A 22,463-nucleotide genomic window follows, 5' to 3' on the forward strand; every position below is an offset into this window, starting at 1 on the left:
ATGTTATATTCATTATTTAAAACCGTCCGTTTAAGTGTCCAAATCCACAAAACCGCCGTTCAAAACCAACTTAAGGTGTAATATAAACAATACTATAAAGTTTAGAGATTGGATGTCCAGTTCTAACGTACGTTCAGTGTACTAGGTAGATTTTCATCCAAAATTTATGGAGTATATGGACTTATTCCTCTCAATAATTAATGCAACGTTCTTGCTGTAATTCCCATTATTTATAGAAAATAATTTGGACTACAAAAAGAAATAATTGAGGGTAATTAATATAATCGTCCGGACATCGTGCGTACGCCTACAAAAGAAGACTCTAGCTAATTAAGAGCTGTCCACACCATGCATCCGTCCGCATATACCCTGTCAACAATGTCAGACTTAATTTTTGACTTTATTTTTTCAGAACACTCTATATATATATGACACCGATGATCGATGGCTTTGGGTGCCTCCCTTTGCCTGCCTTCATTCGTGAATTAAAAGCTTTGGGTGCACATTGCCTTCAAAGTTCAAACGGTGCAAGGGCAGGGCAGGTACGTAGCTCTCTGGCCTGTGGGCTGCTGGTTTCTTCCTCCACACCTCTAAAAAGTACTACTTTTTTTCTACTGTATTGCTTAGGCCATTTCTTGTAAGCACTTAGGTTGTGTTATTCCCCTTCTTTCCCAACTCAACTATCTTTTTCTTCCATGTAAGCTTTTCAAACTGCTAATGGTACGTTCTTGGTAAAAGTTTTCTGAAGTTGCTTTAAAAAATCATATTAATTTATTTTTTATTTTTTTTGCTAATACTTAATTAATTACGTGTTAATCTCAGCCTTAGTATTTGTTAACAGGTTGTAGCATGTAGGATTTAATTCTTTCATAATTAAATAAATAATCTATCAGTTTCCATTTAGAATGCTGGCTAATTCTTTAATTCTTATGTTTCTCTTGATCCATGCTTCATTACTACTAGCTATTGTTATTTGGGTTCATCTGTTGCTCGGTCGAGGCTACTCTCACTGGTCAGAAATCTAAGCTTCATTGAGGAAGCACCGGTGGTAAGTGTACAACTAACCCAACACAAGTCGGTTACTAATTATTATATTAACCGCCTAAATTTCTCCTAAAAAATAAGCACCATTTTAAAACTCTAATAAATAAACACCTTAATTTGGCTATTTGCAGGACCAAAGAGAGGCATGTCGACGATGGTGGTGAGCGCATACAAGGGGGTGATTGACTCTGTTCTTGCAAAGCTCAGAGAGCTGATGGGAGGGGACATGTGTGCCAACCTCATAGGCGTGTCCAGCAGGGACATTTTGTTCCTCAGGGATGAGCTGCCTGCCATGAGTGCTCTCCTGGAGAAGCTGGATGATGCCGAAGAACTCGATTCGGAGGCGAAAAATTGGAGGAACCAAGTGAGGGAGATGACCTACGACATCGAGGACTGCATCGATGATTTCAGTAACAACATCACAAGCGTAGACGCTAAGACGGGGTTCCTCTACAAGGCTTCCCAATTTCTCAAGACTTGCAGGGCTCATCTTGAGGCTGCCTGGCAAATCAAAGAGCTCAAGACTCGTCTACAGGAGATAAACGAGCGGCGTAAGAGGTACAAGGTTGGACATTACATCTCTAATACTACCTCAGTGACAGTTGACCCTCGCATCTCGGCATTCTATAAGGAGACAGCCGGCCTTGTAGGCATTGACAGCCCAAAGAGAGAGCTCACTAAATTGGTGATGGACGAAGAGACGCAATTGAAGGTTATGTCAATAGTTGGATTTGGAGGCCTAGGCAAGACCACCCTAGCTAGTCAGGTGTATCGTGAAGTTGGAGTGCAGTTCAACTGTAAGGCATTTGTATCTGTTTCTCAAAAACCAGACATGGTAAGGCTACTCACAAGTTTGCTGTTACAACTCAAGCAACATCCCTCTCATGCTTGTGGGGTGCAAGAACTCATCGACAATCTCAGGGAATATCTAATGGATAAAAGGTAGATATTCACATTATTTATTCAGTTTCTAGGAATAAATTAACGTCTTATCATACTAGTTCTTTCTTTAACTAAATAATAAAACTTCTAGGAAATTAATTTCTTTTCCTCCTAAGTATTAGGTCAAAATATGCGTGCACACCTTTAGATTTCCACAAAAGCTTGGATTTCTTGTTTCAAAAAATTTAAGACCCGTTAACACATACTTAATTTGACTAGTTTTAGGAACAGAGGACACAAATGAAATTAAATTTTACTTACTAAGGATCATCTATAAATGGTGCACATTCATGCTACTACCTCCATCCAAAAAAACTAGCAAATTTCAGATAGATTAGTACTCAACACAAATTACCGTTGTACCCCTGTTTAATGTTGTTTCTAATGACTCAACATCACTCTCAATTCACCATGCATGCAAATAAAAAGAAAAGGTTCAGCCAATTAGTCCACCTAATTAGCATTCTCAAATTAACTAGTTGGGTCCTACCTTGCTAGAAACACAAATTTTTGGTGCACATTTTGAATGGTAGAAATACATTTAAAGATATTAATTGATGATTTTAGTGTCTATGTATTTATATGGTCACATTTGACTTTGATGGTTTTTCTGTCCATCAATAAGGTAAAGCTCGAATTAATTAATTGCTCAATTATTTCCTACATACTGTACATTTGTATATTTGAAAAATAGTTGCATATTTAATACAAGTATTCGCTTCAAATATAAAGATGAATATAATGTACTCCTCTCCATCCAAAAAAAATAAGGATTTCTAGGTTGTTTAGCAAATATTAAAGTAAAGGATAATAGAGTTTAGTATTCCTCTTAAATGAGGGATGGATTGGAGTGGGAGGGTGTTTGAGGTTAAAGATGGTGAAAATTGATTGAGATGATTGATGGGATACATAGTAGAATGCTTATATTTGTAGATAAATTTCAAAATCTGGGAATTTTTATATTTATGGACAGAGGAAATAGAATCTAGTTTCCAATTGCACGAGCTTTGATTTTGCTAAATCTATTTAAAAGCGAGTGTTTAATTATTCCTTGCAATTTAATATGTACCGCACGTGAAATGTTTTTGTAGGTACTTCATTGTAGTTGATGATTTGTGGGATGTTCCTTCATGGAATATTATTACATGTGCTTTTCCACAAAATAATCAACATAGCAGAGTTATAATAACTACAAGACACGGGGATGTGGCTAGGACATGTTCCAGTGACCATGGAAGCATTAACAATATGAAGCCCCTAAGTGCCCAAAACTCAAGAGAACTATTCTTCAACAGAATATTTGGGTCTAAAGATTATTGTCCCTCTTACTTGGAAGAAGTCTCATGTAAAATACTGAAGAAGTGTGGTGGCCTACCGCTTGCAATTGTTACTGTAGCTAGTATTTTAGCTTGCCAACCCACAAGACTGAAGGAGGAATGGGAGTACATTCAAAGTTCTCTAGCCACTAACAAATTTGCAAGGAAGTCCACCTTGGAAGACATGATGCAAATCTTGGAGCTCAGCTACAAGAGTCTGCCACATCATCTCAAAGCATGCTTTCTTTATCTTGGTGCTTACCCAGAGGATTGTGTGATTAGCAAGGTTGATCTTATTAAAAGGTGGGTAGCAGAAGGTTTTGTGAGTCACTCTCCTGGGCAAGATGCATGGGTTGTTGCAGAGAGCTATTTCAATGAGCTGGTGAATAGAAGCATGATTCAACTTCCATATCAGGGCTACTACAATGAAGTATCTCATTGCAAGGTTCATGATATGATGCTAGACATGATTCTAATGAGGTGCAAGGAAGATAATTTCATCAGTGTGATACAAGATCCACGAGCGGCGATAGAAGTTCAAGACAAGATTCGTCGGCTCACCATTGACTTGAATGGTGCCATGGGTGACACAATGGATATGAACATTACTAGGAAAGTGTCACAAGTTCGTTCTCTTGGTGTATTTGGAGGATCAAAGTGGATACCTCCTTTGTTGGAGTTTAAGTTTCTGCGGGTGTTATTCCTTGAATTCTTTCTACGAGAGATGATAATTGACCTCACTGGTATCAACCAACTGTCCCAGCTGAGATATTTAAAGGTTGAATGCAAGGAATGCCTAATGGATGGTGACATACCATCACAAGTTTCCATAGTGTTACCAAGTCAAATCCGAAGGCTACAACATTTGGAAACCTTGGAGTTACCCTGGGTATCAAAATGCAGCATCCCATCAATATCAGGCATCATTGATTTGCCGCGCTTGACCCATCTAGTGTTGCGACAGCATAAGGGGGGATTACCGGATGGGATTAGAAAATTGAAGTCATTGCGCACTTTGCATGGCTTTAATCTACCAGTAAGCTCATTGGAAAATATTGATGCCCTGGGTGAGCTCACTAGTCTAGCAGATATGTCACTCCATTGTGGCAAACAAGACACAAAATCTACTACTCCAGGATGGATGACTGCTCTGAGTTGTTCCATCGAGAAACTCGGTAATCTCAAAGGTCTTTATGTGAGGTCTAATAGTCCTAGCTGTTGCGCCGATGCGATGAGCAGCTGGTTTTCACCTCCATTTCTCAACCTTGAGAAGCTTGATCTGCTAGATTGGACATTCTCCAAAGTTCCTAGATGGATTGGCCAACTCCATAGCCTCCGTGAGTTGGCACTTGGGGGCAAGAAGATACTCCAGGAAGATGTTAGTATGATCGGCACAATGCTACCCTTCCTCACCCATCTAAGCCTACGTATTGTTACATGCAATATCGCGGTGAAGGAAAGCAGGATCATGATAGAAGGCTCCATAGGATTCGCTGCTCTCCGGTTTTTCTGTTTTGACTCTAATAGGATGTCACACCTAGAGTTTGGGGTAGGTGCTATGCCCCAGCTCAAGAGGCTGCTATTAGCACTTGATCCATGGGAATGGGATGAGGCCACACCTGTTGGACTTAAACACCTCTTGTACCTCGAGGAAATACGAGTATTGACAGCATCAACAGCTGTTGCTTCTGCAGGATCTGAATCAATGAATGGCAAGTCTGCACTAGTCAAGGGTGTGTTCCATGATGCCGCTAATGCTCTCCAGAGTCGCCCAGCATTTACCGTGCTCCCAAGGATCCGTTCTCTCTCTGATCACGTAAATTGTTGTAAAATTAATATGGAAACAGTTGCATGTAAGTAGGATTTTTAGGGAATGTATATGTAATTGTTGTAGCAAGATTTGTTCTTGTTCCAACTGAACATGGTTGTTAATGTTCTTACTTGTAATTGTAAGTTCTAATCTTACATCAAAAGGATGCTTAGCCTAACACATGATCACCAAGATAATCTAATGTGGAATTTGGTGCACTGGCCGGTGTCAATTGGAGCCACAAGGGTATCGTCTTCCTCTGTTCTTCTGGCTCATGAGATGTTGATGTTCTTAGCTACCTGTGTACTTGAGGTACCTCGAACATGATATCGTCTGCTTGAAGCAAAGATGTTGCAGGTGATTGTCCTCCGTGGGGCCGAAGGGGTTGCGGTTGATTGATGTCCTTCGCTACTACAGATCAATGATGCCGAAGGCATTCTAGTGATCGGTGTTCCTCCCAATGTCACTACCTACATGGGACAAGAGTCTGATCACCATGGAATCTTCTTCCACGGTTTCGTAGGATTGAATGTTTCAGGGTTTATGGGAGAGAACGTGCAAGAGTGACCACTATCCATGGGAACTCACTTAAATATCATAGTGGATAACTACGGGAAACTCCATTTAGAAAGATTTTAACACGTTTCTAATCATTCCGTGTTTGCGAATGTCATTGATCATGTTCATGTTTTCCAGCCAGTTAGGCCCAATTGATGAGCATATGTCACTAATTGCCTAGCCTACCACTATACCATAGTGTCGGCCATGCTCCCACCCAATCCCTTCCCTAAGCTCACTCCAACCAGTAGCGTTGTCTCGTCCTTTCCTCTCCTCTCCTCTCCTCTCCTCTCCTCTCCTGGCTGAATTCAAGTCAGTGGCAAGCGATTGGCTTCCCAAACCCTCTTTAGCCCACCACAACCAACAACCTACATATGGGCCAAAGTACCAAAGCTCAACTACACGAAGCATTAAGGCCTATTATGGCCTGAAGTTACCGGGACAACGAACCAAGACCTACTCCGCAAAGACTTCAAGCCCACGATAAGGTAGGCTCAACCGCTACCTCCATCTTTCCCCATGCACTAGGGCTAGGGCACCACATTTTCTTGTTGGAAATAAGTCTATTTTGCATCCCTTAAATATTTCCCTTGGTCCAATCACATCTCTCAACCGCAAAACCACAACCTCCCTCATTGCCCCTTCATCTGTGTCGCTGGCCCTCCATGTCACATGTCGCCGTCGGCCCTTCACGCCCTGTGACGTGAAACATAAGCATGCATAGTGCCACTGCCGCCGTGGAGCAGTGAGGAGAGCCACTGCCGCCATGGAAGAGTGAGAAGAGGGATTCGGCACCGACGAAGTCAGAGACGAGAAGCTTCTCGAGACACGCCCGCTCCTCTCGGTCGACGGCTAACGCAAGCGCCTCCGATCCAACCGCTGCGACATCCGCACGGGGAGGAGGACGCCCACAGCAACCACTGTTGTGTTCACCGTAAGGTCCTGCATCGCACCACCACCACCGAGCACACAGCACGGGGATCTGGTCATGTGTAATGGGAATGGTGCTCGTCGGGTAGAGCGGGTGACCGGTGCAACCGCGTGACAGCGACGAGGCACGACCGCTCCTCTCAGTCAGCCGCTAGCGCCAACGCCTCTGCCGCCTCCACCTCCTCCACCGCTGGCCATGCCGACATCGATCGGCGTCACGGCATCACCTCCTTGACCAACCCATCTACCATGTCAAACGTTGCTACTTCCACCATGGACGCCGTGCCATCCACATGGGGAGTATGACGTCCCCGCCACCCACAACAGCCGCGGTCCCACCGCATCTCGGACTACGAGCAGTGCCGCCATGTCCACCATGAGGTTCACCATCACCGATCATGCCAGATGGGAAGTTGGTTGTTGATATTTCTTAATGATATTACTAGAATATAATTTCCAGTAATGGCGCAGAAATACTCCTGGTATATTATGGTTACAGAGTTCATCCGCAAACATGCAGATATATCATTGTAGCATTTCACCCAAGAGTATTCCAAGGGTATCGTATTTATGTAATCCCGTGGGAAGATCATAGTAGAGAGAACCGTACTAATAATTTATATGTTACTTGTAATAATCATAGTCTAAGCAGGGGTTAAGATAAATCAAAGGGTACAGTGACACACAAGCAGGGAGCTACTCATTCACATACTAAAACATCTAAGCTAAGTGGAAAGAAAATAGAAAGAGAATCTATTCCTATACTTCTAATATACATAGTATACATACACTTATATGATTAACTAGCTAATACCCTCTTTCCGATGCCCTCCTAGTACTTCGAGAAGCCACCCCTGACTGTCGAGTTTCTTACGACAGCCCGCCATGACCATACAACCAGGGCTAAATACGGAGGAGTACCCTCCCAGGAAACTAACTTAGGACTATATACACGTGCGGAGGAATACCCGTACTGAGCTGTCACCATCAGCGGCCCACCTCTCATCCGCAGCATATAACCCCAAATAATGATATCTCGTAATCTAGACACCATGCCTAAACTACCAGATACTACTCTAATATCATCGTCATGACATAGAGTAATTGCATAAGCAAACATTATACCCGTACCTATGCTTCTCCCAGATAAGCTACCAGTATAATCAGTATAACATGAACATAATGTAAAGTTGGCATTCATATACTCGAAAAGTATTTCAATACCAGAAATGTATAAAGAAGAGTATTCTAAACAAAGTACAAAGCTTACAAAAGAAGAAAGGAAAGCTACTAGAGCCATACCCGATCTCTTCCGAAGGCTTCCGGACTCCGATTTCTATTCTATTCCTACTCCACTAGCATAAGACTACTAAACTAAACTTGAGAGAATATGAGAGAGCTTTGCTTGGAGTGTGTGGAGGAAGTGAGAGTGAGAGCTACTTTTATAGCTTGAGAATGACAGTTGTGGCGGTTGGAATGGTCGGAAATACCCTCCAACCGCCATAGGGAGTCGATCTCAGCCGTCCAGAAGAACCCTGGATCGAGTGGTGCCGTGGTGGGTTAGACCGAACCATGGGTTGGGCCGGCCTAGCCCAAAATCGGCAGGTGGCCTTCTCTGCTGCTCTCATACGCAGACTTGTGAATTTTGCCACAGTTCATTGTGTCAATTCTGAGTTCTTGGCCCATTCATGCATAAGTCTAATCCTCGACATCGTCCGATTGATTTATCGTCTGGTTTGATGCCGATTCTCCTCCACTTTATGGTTATTCTCTACAACAGGTTAGTAAACCTAATACTAGTGGAGTATTATTATTTCTAACACAAATATGCATTGCAAGCATAACTAGTTCTCCTCTATTTTGGTAATATTGACAGTCGAAACTGATCGCTAACGACCATAAACATTGGTCAGCGATGTCATGGACAGGGAGCTCGTTGGGCACGGTGGTTGACCGACACAGTCGCACGACAACGTCGAGGCACGCTAGCTCTCTCAGTCAGCCACCGGCGCATCCGTCGCCTCCACCTCCTCCAGCGTCGGTCGTGCCGGCTTCGGCCGGCATTGGCGCATCGCAAACAACGTGCCATCTGCACGAGGAGGACGCCCACACCGTCCTCGGCAACCTTGGTCCCGCACAAGGCCGAGGAGCTGCCATCGAGGGTGGCCAAGTGTGACTATGCGGCGCTCGCTGAGGGCGTCAGCGCATGCGGGAAAAGAGGGAAGACGAGAGAGAGGGCGTGGAGAGGTGAGGATGAAATGTGGTGAGAGTCGTTGACACGTGGGTTGCACCTGCTAACTCAGCAAGTCAACCACAATCAACCTGCCTATATCAACAGAAACCGCTTCCTAAACCACTAAGGAGATAGTTTGCACCAGTTTTCAAAAATAGGGGTGGTGTTATACCGGGTTTTGTAGTGGAATAACTTCACCCGAGGTCTCTCAACTTTACGTCGAGTCTGTTTAAGATCCCTAATCCTCAATACCAGAAATGTCTACCTCTCAAATATTTAAAACCATGCAAAATAGGTTCTATGGCAGTATATAGGGGTGGCAATCTAAGCCCACATATTTTTCTTTTTTCTCTATTCTATTATCTTTCTTCTCTTCTCTTTCAGCGAGCCTGGCTGCCTAGGGAGAGCAGTGGGCGGAGAGCATGGCGGCGGCTGGGGCGCATCGGGCACCTCGTAACGCCGCGGTTGTTCTTCTCATGGCCTCCGTTGGTGAAGCGGGGCTCATCGCCGTCGCCACCATCGGAGTTAATACCGAGGGAGAAGGAGGGCGCGTTGGGAGCCTCGTAACTTCATCGTTGCTCCTCCCGGCGGCGCTCCTCATCGTCGTCATTGTCCGAGTCGATGCCGAGAGAGAAGGATGGTGCATCAGGAGCCTCATAACGCTTATGTTCCTCCCCTCCATTGCCGCCGTCGGTGAGGTGGGATTCGTCACCGTCGCCCTCGAAATCGATTTCAAGAGAGAAGGATGAAGTCCATCCGCCAGTGACGACGAGGGAGGCATTTGGTGGAGAACTGAGTAGGCCGGCAAAGGGGGGATCAGTGGTCGACGGAGCAGAGCAGCGGAGGCCGGAGTAGGCCGAGAGAGGGGAGACGAAGGCAGGCGACGTCGGCAAAGGGGGCGGAGCGGAGTGGCTGCGGCCGAAGTAGGCCCTGGCCCTCCCCTCCTTCTTCCTCGTCTCAAGCTCCAGCTTTGCTTCTCAAGCGGTAGCCGCCGCACGCTTCTCAAGCTCCACCTCCACGAGCTCCGGCCCTCGATCTCCTCCACCAACGGTGGTGCCTCCGCCACACTCCGCGACTGACCCTGCTCTGCCCACCGCTAACCCCGCACCGAGTCGAGCGTGCAGCATGCGAACGGCGGCAGCGGCGCCTGATGCAACCTCCCCCTCCCTCCCCTGCCGGCCGCTTCCTCCCTCTCCCGGCCGCTTCTCCCACCGGCCATCTGCCCCACTCCCAAGCTTGGGAAGAAAAAAGAAAGGAAGAAGATGATGCTGACACGTGGGCCCACATTTTTCCTTCTCACTTACAGATGGGCCTCACATATTTATTATTTTATTTTTTGATAACTAGGATGTTACATCAACAAAACCAAATATCTATACTGTCTCGGGACTTTTTTTTGGACAGTTTTACATAGTTTAGGGGTACACATTTCTAGTATTACGATTAGGGGAGCCTAGACAGATTCTACGTACAATTGAGGGACGTCAGGTGAACTTATTCATTTTGCAGTTGAGGGAGACTATTCAGTAAGGAGCAAAAGAGGACGGGAAGTAAAGTAGACTTATTCCTTTCTTGTAGCTATGAATTTTCATGTTTTCAACTAACCAGTCCAAAGTTCTAAGCATTCAGAGGGCTAATCCATTTAGTGGACCTGCAGATAATATTTTTTTCTACTGAAAAATTTACATGCGTAAATATTTGTATAAAATTTAAGCTTTGCATGACACCAGACTGAATTCTAGCCATTCAAAGTATAGAGTAGTAGACTCACTCGAGAGCCAACTGTTATCTACCTGGTGAAAGACCTGCAGCAAGCAACACTAAGGTTGCCCCATGTAGTTCCAATTTGCAAAGGGCTTGCAAAATGATATTTTGAATCAAATCCACAAAGAGGCCTGGAATGTCAAATAATATTGAACAGGAATAAATTAAAATTTCTAAATTTAAATACTACAGCTTCAACAGCCCAAGTATTCTGCTGCCTTTTGGAAGCTAGCTTCTGGGCTGAAATTGTAAGCTGGCGATAGCAGTCACAAGAAGCAGCTTTCTTTACGGTAATAATCACAAAGAATACGGTAATGAACAAGATTCACAGTTTCACATAATGATTGTTACAGCTAACCTGAGGTGTATTCCTCATATATCTACCTATCGAAAACTTTTCAGGAGATGGGACGAAGGAATAGGGGAGCTCAAAGATCTTCCCAGACTGCTGCCAGCTTTTTTATCTGATGATCTTATAGGTGTGGCACATTCGTTGAAATCCAGGATTTTCCCCTCGGTCTGCAAAATATGCATTCATATTATGATCATTGCTAATAATACAGTTAAACACTGGCAGTCTGGAATGGGTAATGATGTTAATTTATGCTCAACGTGGATGCAAATCTATCAAAACCATTTACAGTTGATGGATTACAGAAAAACAACTGCCACCGTTTTGGACTCACAAACCAAGATTTGCCAGACAGCATGAGCTACATAGCTAAATAATATTAACGCAAGAGGAACTACTAAAATGACAAACAATAAAACCAGGGTCCTCCTTTTGTTACAACGCAAGACCTTTTGTTTCAACAACACGGGAATATGAAAATAAGCAGTTCAATACGCACCTTGATTTTTGCTTGCAATTTGGTTGTTGCTCCTGGTTCCTTCTTGGCATCTGGATTCTCCAGGTTTTCCTTATCAGAATTTATGTTCTCAGATTGGCCACCACTTGCCAGCACCTCACGGGCTTCTGCCAAAGCAGCAGCAGTCTGCACATTTATCTGCTTCACCAATCCTAGCGCATCGTAACTTCCATTAGCTGGGCTGACGAAGTATGAACCCTGGGAGGAACATATGGCCACAAGAAGTTCAGCAGAGTAAACAGCAAGCAATATCCCCAGTGCGTGACAACATCAGTAATTAATGAAAAAAAATACTCTCAGGCACGACTCAATAATATTTATTTCCATCCGCTTAGATTTAGCCATAGTCCACCAAGTTATATTCTTGTTCCAAACACTTGAGCTCTGCATTTCAAATATATAAATTTTACAAAGTGCTAAATGTACCTGAAATTGCATATCTACAAACCAAGGGGACTTCCATGCTGAAGGAGATTCTAGTCCTCTTTTGATGCCTGGGGTATCAGCCAATCTAACAATAGCAAGGCTTTAGAATTCAGAATTACATATTAAAAGGAACAAGGATCAAGTAATCTCTTCACACTTCAGTAGTTGGAGACAAGCGGAGTTTAATTCCCTATTGTAGTATCTTAAATGTATTCGTCAGTAGGATTCAAGTGTTCTTCAACATTCTGGATGAAATAGCATGTGCTAATCCCAGTAAGATGGTGGCTAAAAGGCTTATGATAATACATTAGATAATAAAATGTTTTTCAGTTTCTGACTAATGATGGAAGCTCTTGAATGGATATTTCAGTTACATAGATAAGAATGGGTAGTAACTTAATTTTGTACTGGATTAAGTATCTAAATAGAGACATGAGGTTGAACATGAAAACCAGCTAATCACAGTTTAGGTCTTCAGAAGCATGCCGGACTACAAATTCAATAGGTTGATGCTTGCAATAGCAAGAAAAGGAGGAAATGATCATTCACTAGAGATCAGTTTCCATAAAACTTAACGACTTAATATTCATGTAACCTGAGAAGATTACTATACAAAAGAATCTGCTGTAAAACAACAAAGGAACATGTGAAATTAGTGGTCTTACATGTTCACATATTCATAATCCACATTTATGCATGCTGAAGATTTCTCCACAATAAGTTCCGCAGGCTTTTTAGCAGACACTCCCTCCTTACAGACTGACAAAGATTCCATATTTGTGTTTTGCTTCTGTTTCATGGTGTTTTTACCATAATCTGGGGAAACAAGATCATCACCGTTGTGCTCAATAAGAATACCTGCAGGTTGCTGCATCAAACAACATATAGGTAAGAACAAGATCATTGGAAAAATTCATTTTCCATTTTGATCCAGTCTCCCAGCCCCCATATTTCATAGATGCTAACATGTTAAAGACTAAAGAGCACCTGCTACACTCAGGGCATTAACTTGGTTATTTGAAGATGCATAAGGCCACTCCCAGTGGGAGTTTCATTTAAATAGGGCTCCATGTCAACAATTTAGATGATGTGGGCATGTGGCAAAGAATTAATAAAGTGAGAGATGAAATGAGTGTCATCTAGATGAAACTGTCTACATCGTTTCCAATACAGCTTATCTCTTGCATGTATTGCCTATGAAACAGCAAAAATGAAACAATGCATTGTAAGAGATATTTCAATCATCCATTAAATACCTTGTTGCTTATGTGGCACCCACTGGGACTGGCCTAATGCTAAATTTAATTGTGTTACTGGACCCACTCTGATTGGTTCACCTCACAAACTATACAGGTGCTACCTTTTATCCTCAACGAAATATGATACACATACTAACTGGCTAAATATCATCAAAAACTGGAAGTACTTACTAAATTGCCTGGCAGATCATCATAAGTAGTAGTTATATTTGTTGCAGTACGCCGTTCCCCCCTTGCCTGCTCGTCAATGTGTTTGTAATTTCCTGCACTCTGTCCATCTTTTGCCTGTTCAATTGTGTTGTCCAAATTTTCCTTGTTCTCATCAGAGAACTCAAGTTTCTTTTCCAGAGGTTTAGAAGAAGCAGATCGCTCAATACGCAAAACTGATTTAGTTATAACAGCATCATCTTTAGTGGCATTAATAAAACATGTTTGAATGCCGATGGAGGATGTGTCTGATACCCCACAATCCTTTTCAGTCCCAGATTTCTTCTCGATTCTTTTATCCGGAATAGGAGACACGAGGTCTCTGTGACGTTTCTTTAGTATTGATGGTGTGCATATGAAGCTTTTGGCAGCACTCTTCAGCAAAATGTCAGGGCTTTCATCATGTGTAGGGGAGCCCCACAATCTCATTGGAGTGCAGACATTCATGGTCGACCGCATTAACTGCCGAATACCAAGGGGACTATACTCTTGGAGATCACCAGAAGTTACAAGGTCGCAACTGACAAATGGAACATCCATGCTTGGAAAACGAGGAGGTTCATAGAATAGGGCTCCCTCATCCTGCTTTTCATCTGCTGTAGCACTCGGTGTAACCGATGGTTCTTTCTCTATACTGGCTTCAGGTTCTTCCGCATTAGTAACATGTTGGTCCGCACATTCAGGTATCCTTTCCATCATTGAAGGAATATCACTGCCATTACTACTACCAGGGTTAGCAGACATTTCAGCGTCACCTGAAGAACTGGAAGATTGTGTGACCATTTCTGCCTGAGAAACTGTCATTTCTTTTGGTTCTGATCTATTATCAGAAGGTACATCAGTCATAACATTTGAACAGATAAGAGATGGTGGTACTGACATCTGTGGACTCTGTCCATAAGTAGCCTCCATCACACTGGAAGAATTTGATGTCTGTAATAGGTAGGGTGGTGCTAAAAATTCATTATCTGCTTGAGAGGAATATACATCCGATTGATGATTTGATCTTGAAAAAGAATCAGTTTCAACTGCATCAGGTCCAGAAAGAAGGCTTTGCAAGGAAATATCCTGCCAAAGTTCAGATTTCAGACAATTAGGACTATTGAAGTCAGCCTCCGACATAAAATGTAGTTTTTGCTCAGCTCCAGAATCACTTGGTAACATAGAGAGAGGCATCTCCATTGCTACATCATATGGTTCCAATGACCTTTCATGATTTTCTATACTACAGATAGTTGGGTTGTCTGCAAAACTAGAATTACTTGGCACTTCATCCATACTCATATGCAAATTCAATCCTTGAGCAAACTCCTCTTGCAAGTGTTGATCTGGATCGAAGTTAGAGGAAGAAACGTGGTAGTGCACCTCAGGTATAGCAGTTGCAACAGCCCCCACAGAAGTATAGCATGCTTCGTGACCCACAGAAGATTGAGAATCATGCGCTTCATTATTGTCAACATTCGCATTTACTTGCAAATCACAGCCCAATGCCACATTAGCATTGTGCACTTGGGAGCAAGAAACCTTGGCAAGTGATGATTGACTACACACTGATGAATTTTCAACCTCTCGAACAGCATAGCTACCACTGTCTTCGCTGTTTTGTTGGGTCAACGCAGGTGAGGAATTACAGTGTGCAGAGTATTCATTTAGAGGGAGACACGAGACTTGGGTAAGTAAACCTGATGACATGTATGAGTCGACTTTCTTCTTTACTGAACTGTTCCAGTGATTTTTAATTGCATTGTCCGTCCTGATAAGGGAAATAGAATGTTACAGGTTCAATCATTTCAGTAGTCCAAAAAGGGCATATTTTTATAATAACAAGCGTTAATTGAGCAGAAGTACATATAGATCATTGTGCATTAGGTCATAAACATTTAGAGAAGACAAGAATGTTAAACATCAATAGATGTGTCAAAATGGCAGTAAAACATAAATTTCGCATCTATTTTCACTTCATAGAAAATAACAGATTGATTTTAAATTTCGCTTGCTGAAAATAAAGGAACGATATTGCAGTTAAGCAGTGGCATCTCTATTTCACATTCGGTGGAAGTATGGACCCGCGTCCTCATTCTATTCTCCCAAAGCAAAAACGATTTAAGTTTCTTTTTTAGGTTACCATCTTCCCTAAATTTATACAACACCATAGATTCCAAATGATGTCTGAAAGGAAGGTGGAAAGAATGCTGAGCTAAACAGTTTGGGAACTTACCACAGAAAAAAAAATAGAATTTGGAACAAAAATTAGAGGAAAGATTTCCCCCATAATAGCAGTCATCATGACAATATCAGATCAAAACTAGAGGTCTGCAAACAGCTCTTAGGTTAAAAATAAAAATCATTACCTTCCTGGTAAAAATTTTGTCAGCTCAGCCCATTTATTTCCATACATTCGATGAGCATGTATGAGGGTAATTTCCTCTTCTTGTGTCCATGCCTCCTTGTTTATGCCAGGGTTAAGATGGTTGTGCCACCTAAATGCAGATTAGATAGTCCATCTTTAAGACGTAGAATCCACAGTAATGATACTCGATTAAAAATAATGGCATGCACATTAAGAAATAAATTAGCATAGTTTACAAAATACTGCATTGTGAAAATAAATCTTATTAACAATCTAACACATGTTTTGCCAGACATCATTGTACAACATATATGGTCTATGCGAAAACTATGTCCAAAGAAAACCTGCATTCACCAGCAGAACAACGGGCTAGAAGAAATCAGTTGTTGCTAGCACAAAGAAGTTGCTCTGTTGAGCCCCACAAAACTTCTTGTTATATCATTTTTCTTCAGTGCAAGCTAGATGAAATAAAATAAAATGAATAAGTAATTTTCATAGCATTACCGTTCCCGACATTGCTTTCCTATACGTCCAGGCAAAGCTTGAGCAATGGTTGACCATTTCTTTGGTCCAAGTTTGTTTACCATCTGAACAATGATGTCATCTTCCTGAAAAAGGGAACAAGTCATTGTGAGCGTATTATGACTAATCAATACTATCTAAGAAATGAAAATAAATGGAATAGCATCCTACTTCTTTGGACCATGGCCCTTTGACCAATTCAGGGTTTAGAACCTTTTGCCACCTGTGCAAGCATTGTACATCGGTTCTATCCGGAAAACATTCCGCTGGAAAATTAGAAGGATCTCTGTCAAAGCTTGGATTTTTAACGATATACAAGAATCTCATCAACAAAGTAGGAAAAACAATGCCAGAAGAGCATGACTTGAGTGTAAGTTAATGAAACAGCACAATGCTTTCCTGCACACGAGTTCCCATAACATCGAAGAAAAAATATAAAATATGCTGCATGGTTTATGATATCCTACTGCACTAAACAATTGTAGGACAAAAGAGGCTTGAGAACAATATGGTAAAAATGAATTGTAAACCCTGGATAGTGGATAATATTGTGAAATAATATATTGTTCCTGTTACAACCTGACATGCATTGCCGTACAACAGTATGTAATCAAAGAGCAAATGTGACCAAAAGAAAAACCAAAGGGAAGCAGACATGCATAATACACCCTCTATTTCAGGTTATAAGACTTTTTGACTTTGGTCAAAGTCAAACTAATCTAAATTTGACTAACTCTATAGAAAAATGTAGTAATATTTACAATGCCAGCATAGTTTCATTAAATCTATAATTGAATAAATTTTCATAATACATTGGTCTTGGGTTAAAAATATTACTACTTTTTTCTATAAAATTAGTCAAACTTAAAATAGTTTGACTTTGACCAAAGTCAAAATGTCTTATAACCTGAAACGGAGGGAGTAGGCTATAAAATGTAGAGTAATGTAGATACCAAAGGACACACTTTTGAAGGTGCTTCCCTATGTTATTTCCTCTCTCAAAAAAATAGTGCAATGGGTGGGGATTGGATTTTAGAAGGCTCTTTCGTTTATATGTTCCATCATAAAAAAAATAACTATATTGAAGATAAAGAAAAAGAAAAGTATGACAGCTAAAGGATATTGTAGAAATGCAATGATAAAGAGTAAGGACTCGCCGGGCAAGAGTAAGGACTAAGGTAAAGAGTAGGACTAAGCAAATAGAAAAATAGAATCATTGCATGACTTTCCACATATAAGCATCAATCCAAAGAACGTACCTATTTTTTTCCAATTCTTCCCTTTATATGTCTGAACAGCTCTGGACAATATGGAATCCTACATTTGAATAGCACATAAGTGCAACGTTAAACAGTGTAAGTAGATAATAAGCACAAAAAAAAATATGCATCTAAGAAATTTGAAATTTTGCATTGTGTGGATGATAATATGGATCTTGGCTCACATTTCATTGAGACATACAAAATAGAACCAAAATGCTGCTGTTACAATTTTGTACAAAGCATGGAACTAGAACAGAATTGCACATGACTATATGACAGAAACAGAACAAAGAAGGTAATCCCAAGGTAGAAAAGTGAAGTTTATGATTCGCCTCAGAATACATGCATTTGTTGACTTTTAAAGAGTTAAAGTTGCCCATGGCTCCCTTGGATGCTAGAGAAATTAGTAAATTATCAGATTCAACTTTGTTTGTAGGAGGAATAAAACACCAAATGAAGTGAAATATTTTTTTCATATTAAACAAGTCCAGTCTTTACCAGTAAACACATTAGATGTTTCACAGTTACATAAAACAAGATTTTTCAATCATCATTTAATTATGTGTACATGAAAGGACTCTTCATCAACAGAAACACAAGCTGACATTCACATGTTATACCTCTTCAGGGGTCCAATTTCCTTTCGTGGAACGCCGTGTTGGACCAGTGGTCCTCCTAAAGTTACAAGGACAAAGAAGCATAATAAAATTTAGTAGAATATACATTAGCATGGTTAGAAGAGCTTAGAATTTTACCCACTGAGCGGCCGGCGCCTTTGTGGTTCATTGCTGATTTCACCTTCTTGGGGAGCTGATGAAGGTCCAGAAGCTTCTCCACCCTTCTCTGGAGCCTTTCCGTTGTCGCTTGTCATCATGACTGAAGACATTCAATCCTCACTTTGCAATAGAAACCTCTAAGGGATATAAAAATCATTATACGGTCAAGCCTGAGTAAGGCCTTCAGGGAGTTGCTTCAAGGAATAAGCGATCATAGGCTGCAATAGAAATGGAGGAATGAAGTTCTTGTCACAAGATGTAACAATAGAAGTGTTCAGGAATGCATAGAGGGCATTGACTACACTCATAAGGACATTAATTTACTCATTTAAAAGGAATGGGGAGTAGAACTCATGTCACTTTGGCTTTCTTAAAAAGATGGATTTTACAATCTTCTATCAAAAAGAAGGAGCCGAGGTGATAGTGTATCTACACCAGTACACCATCCCTTCACTGTACATCTTTCGTAAAAACTAAAAATTGCATCATTCACACAGATGTATCATGTATATGGAGGCAATCGATTGATATCCAGCCAAGCGTACAACTTATAGATTGGGAAAAAAAATAGTCCATCTTTGCTTTTCTAAAACTATTCTGCAGGATCAATTAACCAGCAAAACTATTTGTTGGCTCATTCTACCCTCCGAGCTACCAAAGAAGCTAATTTCACACCCTAATGGTTTGTGTGTGGGTGGGTGTGGGTGATATGCACTGCCATATGGACCTCTAATGCTTGCATTGTCTGAATTTCAGCTTTATTTAGTACCAAAGAGAGTTTGATTTTTGCCATGGAATTTACCGAACAAAAATGTATAATATACAGATCTCACTGAGACAAATTCATCACACATACAAAAGCACCTCCTCCTCCTCCTCCTCCTCCAGCTCCAAATTCGAAGCGGACATCCCAAACAACAATCAAGCAAGCAAGCAGATATACATACCAATCGCCCTGGCGACGGCGACCCTGGCCGCCCTGGTCCCGCGGAGCGCCGTCCCCAGCCGCACGATTCCTGGATGCTGGATCTGCGGGTGGGAGCCCGACGGCCACGGCAGCGGCGCGATTTGCGGCGCACCGACCACCGGCCCACGGCGGCGGCGGCGGCGGCTCCAACTGAGAGATTCGGCGCGGCAGAGGTGGAGGCGGCGGGGGGTGCGAGATCGGGGGCGAGACGAGGTGGGGGATCCGATCTGCGGGCGGAGCAAATCGCCTCCTCCTAACCCTAGCTCTTGCTCTTCCTCTTCGTCTTCGTCTCGCCTCGTCTGCGATTTCAAATTTCAGAGCGTGGGAGAAATGAAGCGGATGGGATATTTGACAACTTTGTTTTTTCTTCTCTTTTTTAAGTTTTGGGTTTTGGGTTCGGGGTGGTTTCTGCAAAATGGACGGGAAGGAGGCGCGGAGAGGGATTCCGGTACGAAATGGACGGTGGGGAGATGGCTTCGCGTGAGATCGGGCGGATCTGGGCCGTCGCTTCATTCGCAGAGCTCGTGGAGTCGTTGACATTCGAATATTGCCGTACCGGGAGTATCCAAAGCAAGGGATGCTTGGCTGTGTTCGTTAAGAGAAGGGAACAAATATCCAGTGCATGAAAAACAGAGCGATTTATTACTACGTGATTAATTAAGTATTAGCTATTTAAAAAAAATGATCAATATGATTGTTTAAAGAAACTTTCGTATAGAAATTTTTTATAAAATACGTACCGTTTAGCAATTTAAAAAACATGCGCGTGGAACACGAAGGATAGGAGTTGAGAACACAGGCCGCCGAACACAGCCAGTTGCTTACCTCCAATGGCCATCGTCGACAATGAAAATTTGCTCTCACAAAACATGAGAGGCTATTCCCTCGATAAAAACAAGAGGGGTAAGTTGAAAAAATTATTAAGCGGATTATTGTTACGGTCATTTGGTTCATTATAAAGATAAATTAAATATTTTAAAAAATACTAGCTAAATACCCGTAGTTTGCTACTGGAAAGTTGAATTATACATGTGGTAAACTTATGTTTGGAACAAGTTAATTATAAGGTTTTTAAGAACAATTTCATTCCCAGTTCTCTATAGAGGTCTTTACATGATAAACTTAAATCATAGAGATGAAATAAGATATTAAAAATTTGTAAAAGGATATTTTTTTACAACATTAAAGTACGTACAGTAGTTGGTAAGAAAATAGAGTTGGTGATTGGCAGATTTATTGCCACCATCATTTTTTTATAAAAAAAAAAAGAGTATAGAAACTTAATAATTAGCTTAAAACAAGTCTAAGCAGTATAACTAAAGAAAGTCTTGAGAAAATACCTTTTTAATCATGGAGCAAATAATTTGTTAGACATAAAAAGATAACATAATCAACTGGAACGATTACACTGAAAACAACAGAACTTTGGAGCATTTGTGAGGAAAAAAAAATCTAAGCCAGGATGGAATGCTTGTCATATTTTTATATCCTTTTGGTGCCGGGATCAGTTGACTCATGAAGTGATGCAAGCTTTGAAGATGCTATCAAGCTGGAATGAAGCTACAATTGTTCATACCAAAAGTAAAAGATTTTTCCATCAATAAAGCACATGAACAGGGCTTATAATAGGGTGGATTCGATTATTTTCTTAAGCAATGTTACCCGGACTAGTCCTCTTTCCACGTTGGGTTGATCTCATCCAGGGTTTTCAATTTCGATTTGCACAGAAATTTTGGAATTTCGGTGCAACTAACACTTTTGGGAATTTTTGAACTTTTTTACCCAAAATCATTTGAAAATTTAATAAATTTTGACCAATATTCAAAAAAGTTTGCAGAAAACCAAAAATCTTGTGCAACATTTTTAGTTGCTAGAGGGGAGCGAAATTTCCAACTGAAATTGAAAACCCTGATTTTATCATGTAGCATGTCATTCAAATTTTTAGATTAAATGCACTAGGCCCAATTTAATCCTAATAAATTCTTAATCCTAATAAATTCCAAAAGCCAACAATTAATGTTAAAGGAATCTCAACATAAAGTGTTAGTTGCACCGAAATTTTGGAATGTGTTACTATTCGAGAGCGCTTGTTGAGCGGTTAAGGTGGTGGTGGCTTGGTGGGAATGCCACCCGCGCGTCGAGCCGGCCAGGGCGTGGTAGTTGTTGCACGCGCGCTCTCTCTCTCTCTCTTTCTCTCTCTCTCTCTCTCATTATGGGCCTGTTTGGCACAGCTCCAGCTCCAGCTTCACCCCTTCTGGAGCTGGAGCTCAGCCAAACAGTTTCGGCTCCACCAAAACTGGGAGTGGAGCTGGGTGGAGCTCTCTCACAAAATGAACTAGAGTTGTGGAGCTGGGTTTAGGCAGCTCCACAACTCCACTCCAGACTCAACTCTTGGAGTTAAATTTAGGAGTTGGAGCTATACCAAACAGGCCCTATGTTTTGCAATGGACACGAATTGAATCGGCACTGTTACTTCTGTAACGGAAGAACGAATCAATCCCAATTTAATTATCAGATTGATTCCGTTATTACTCCAGTAACAGACGGATTGATTTCTCTCCCTCTCGCGCACTATATAATCCCACCACCGGGACAGACAGAGGATGCACTTCTCTGCTCTCTTCTCTTCTTCTCTCCTGCACTGATTCTCCTCGGCACATCCTGATTCTTCTGTTCATGCGCTAAGATTCTGCTTCCCCAGTAACGAACACTTGCGCGCATGAGTGATTGGGACGAGCAGGCCTTCGAAACTCCGTCCGCTTAAGTACATGCACGGGTAGGCGGCAATCAAGTTTTTGGGAGCGCGACTGCTCTGCATCGGTTCTCCACGGTATTGTCTTCTTCCTCTACATCGACTCCCTACTCTGCTTCGTCTACTTCCACTACTTCAACATATCTATTGGTGGAGGCGCTGGTGGAGGTGGCGGCAAGGACACTGGAGAAGGTGAGAACGTCAACATCAACGGAGGCAACAACACCAATAATGCCTCATCTAGTACCAAAGCGTTCTCCGGGTATGTTTCCTTCTTCACTATAGCGTTAAAACATGTTTCTCGATGATGCTTTTCTAGTTATTAGCATGTACATGTTTAGCACTTTTAGTAGATCAATTCCTATTACACATGTCATGTTTATTATCTTATTTTTCTGGATTAAAATATGTTGAATTATGATCAAATTTTCAACAACGGCCATATTTCTTTTTAGAAAATGGATTAAAACCGGCCT

The 22,463-nt window shown here is 41.7% G+C and overlaps 2 protein-coding genes across 2 annotated transcripts; one reads left to right on the top strand and one right to left on the bottom strand.

Annotated features, from left to right (window-relative positions):
- The first annotated feature begins 445 nt into the window (after positions 1 to 445).
- LOC4351855 (disease resistance protein RGA5-like) lies at positions 446 to 5,290 on the top strand. Its single transcript, XM_015763253.2, has 4 exons — positions 446 to 542; positions 964 to 1,048; positions 1,176 to 1,986; positions 3,078 to 5,290. Exons 3-4 carry the CDS (start codon positions 1,190 to 1,192, stop codon positions 5,161 to 5,163), a joined length of 2,883 nt encoding a protein of 960 aa, XP_015618739.1. The 5' UTR covers positions 446 to 542; positions 964 to 1,048; positions 1,176 to 1,189; the 3' UTR covers positions 5,164 to 5,290.
- A 5,451-nt stretch (positions 5,291 to 10,741) lies between these two features.
- LOC4351856 (transcription factor MYB3R-1-like) lies at positions 10,742 to 19,556 on the bottom strand. Its single transcript, XM_026022242.2, has 12 exons — positions 19,216 to 19,556; positions 18,248 to 18,486; positions 18,113 to 18,167; positions 17,490 to 17,547; positions 16,402 to 16,496; positions 16,213 to 16,316; positions 15,710 to 15,838; positions 13,323 to 15,111; positions 12,558 to 12,760; positions 11,893 to 11,977; positions 11,449 to 11,664; positions 10,742 to 11,116 (listed from the first exon to the last, which is right to left on the bottom strand). Exons 2-12 carry the CDS (start codon positions 18,376 to 18,378, stop codon positions 10,982 to 10,984), a joined length of 3,000 nt encoding a protein of 999 aa, XP_025878027.2. The 5' UTR covers positions 18,379 to 18,486; positions 19,216 to 19,556; the 3' UTR covers positions 10,742 to 10,981.
- Positions 19,557 to 22,463: the final 2,907 nt, after the last annotated feature.

Source organism: Oryza sativa, chromosome 12 (genome assembly GCF_034140825.1).
Source record: "Oryza sativa Japonica Group chromosome 12, ASM3414082v1".
NCBI lineage: Eukaryota > Viridiplantae > Streptophyta > Magnoliopsida > Poales > Poaceae > Oryza > Oryza sativa.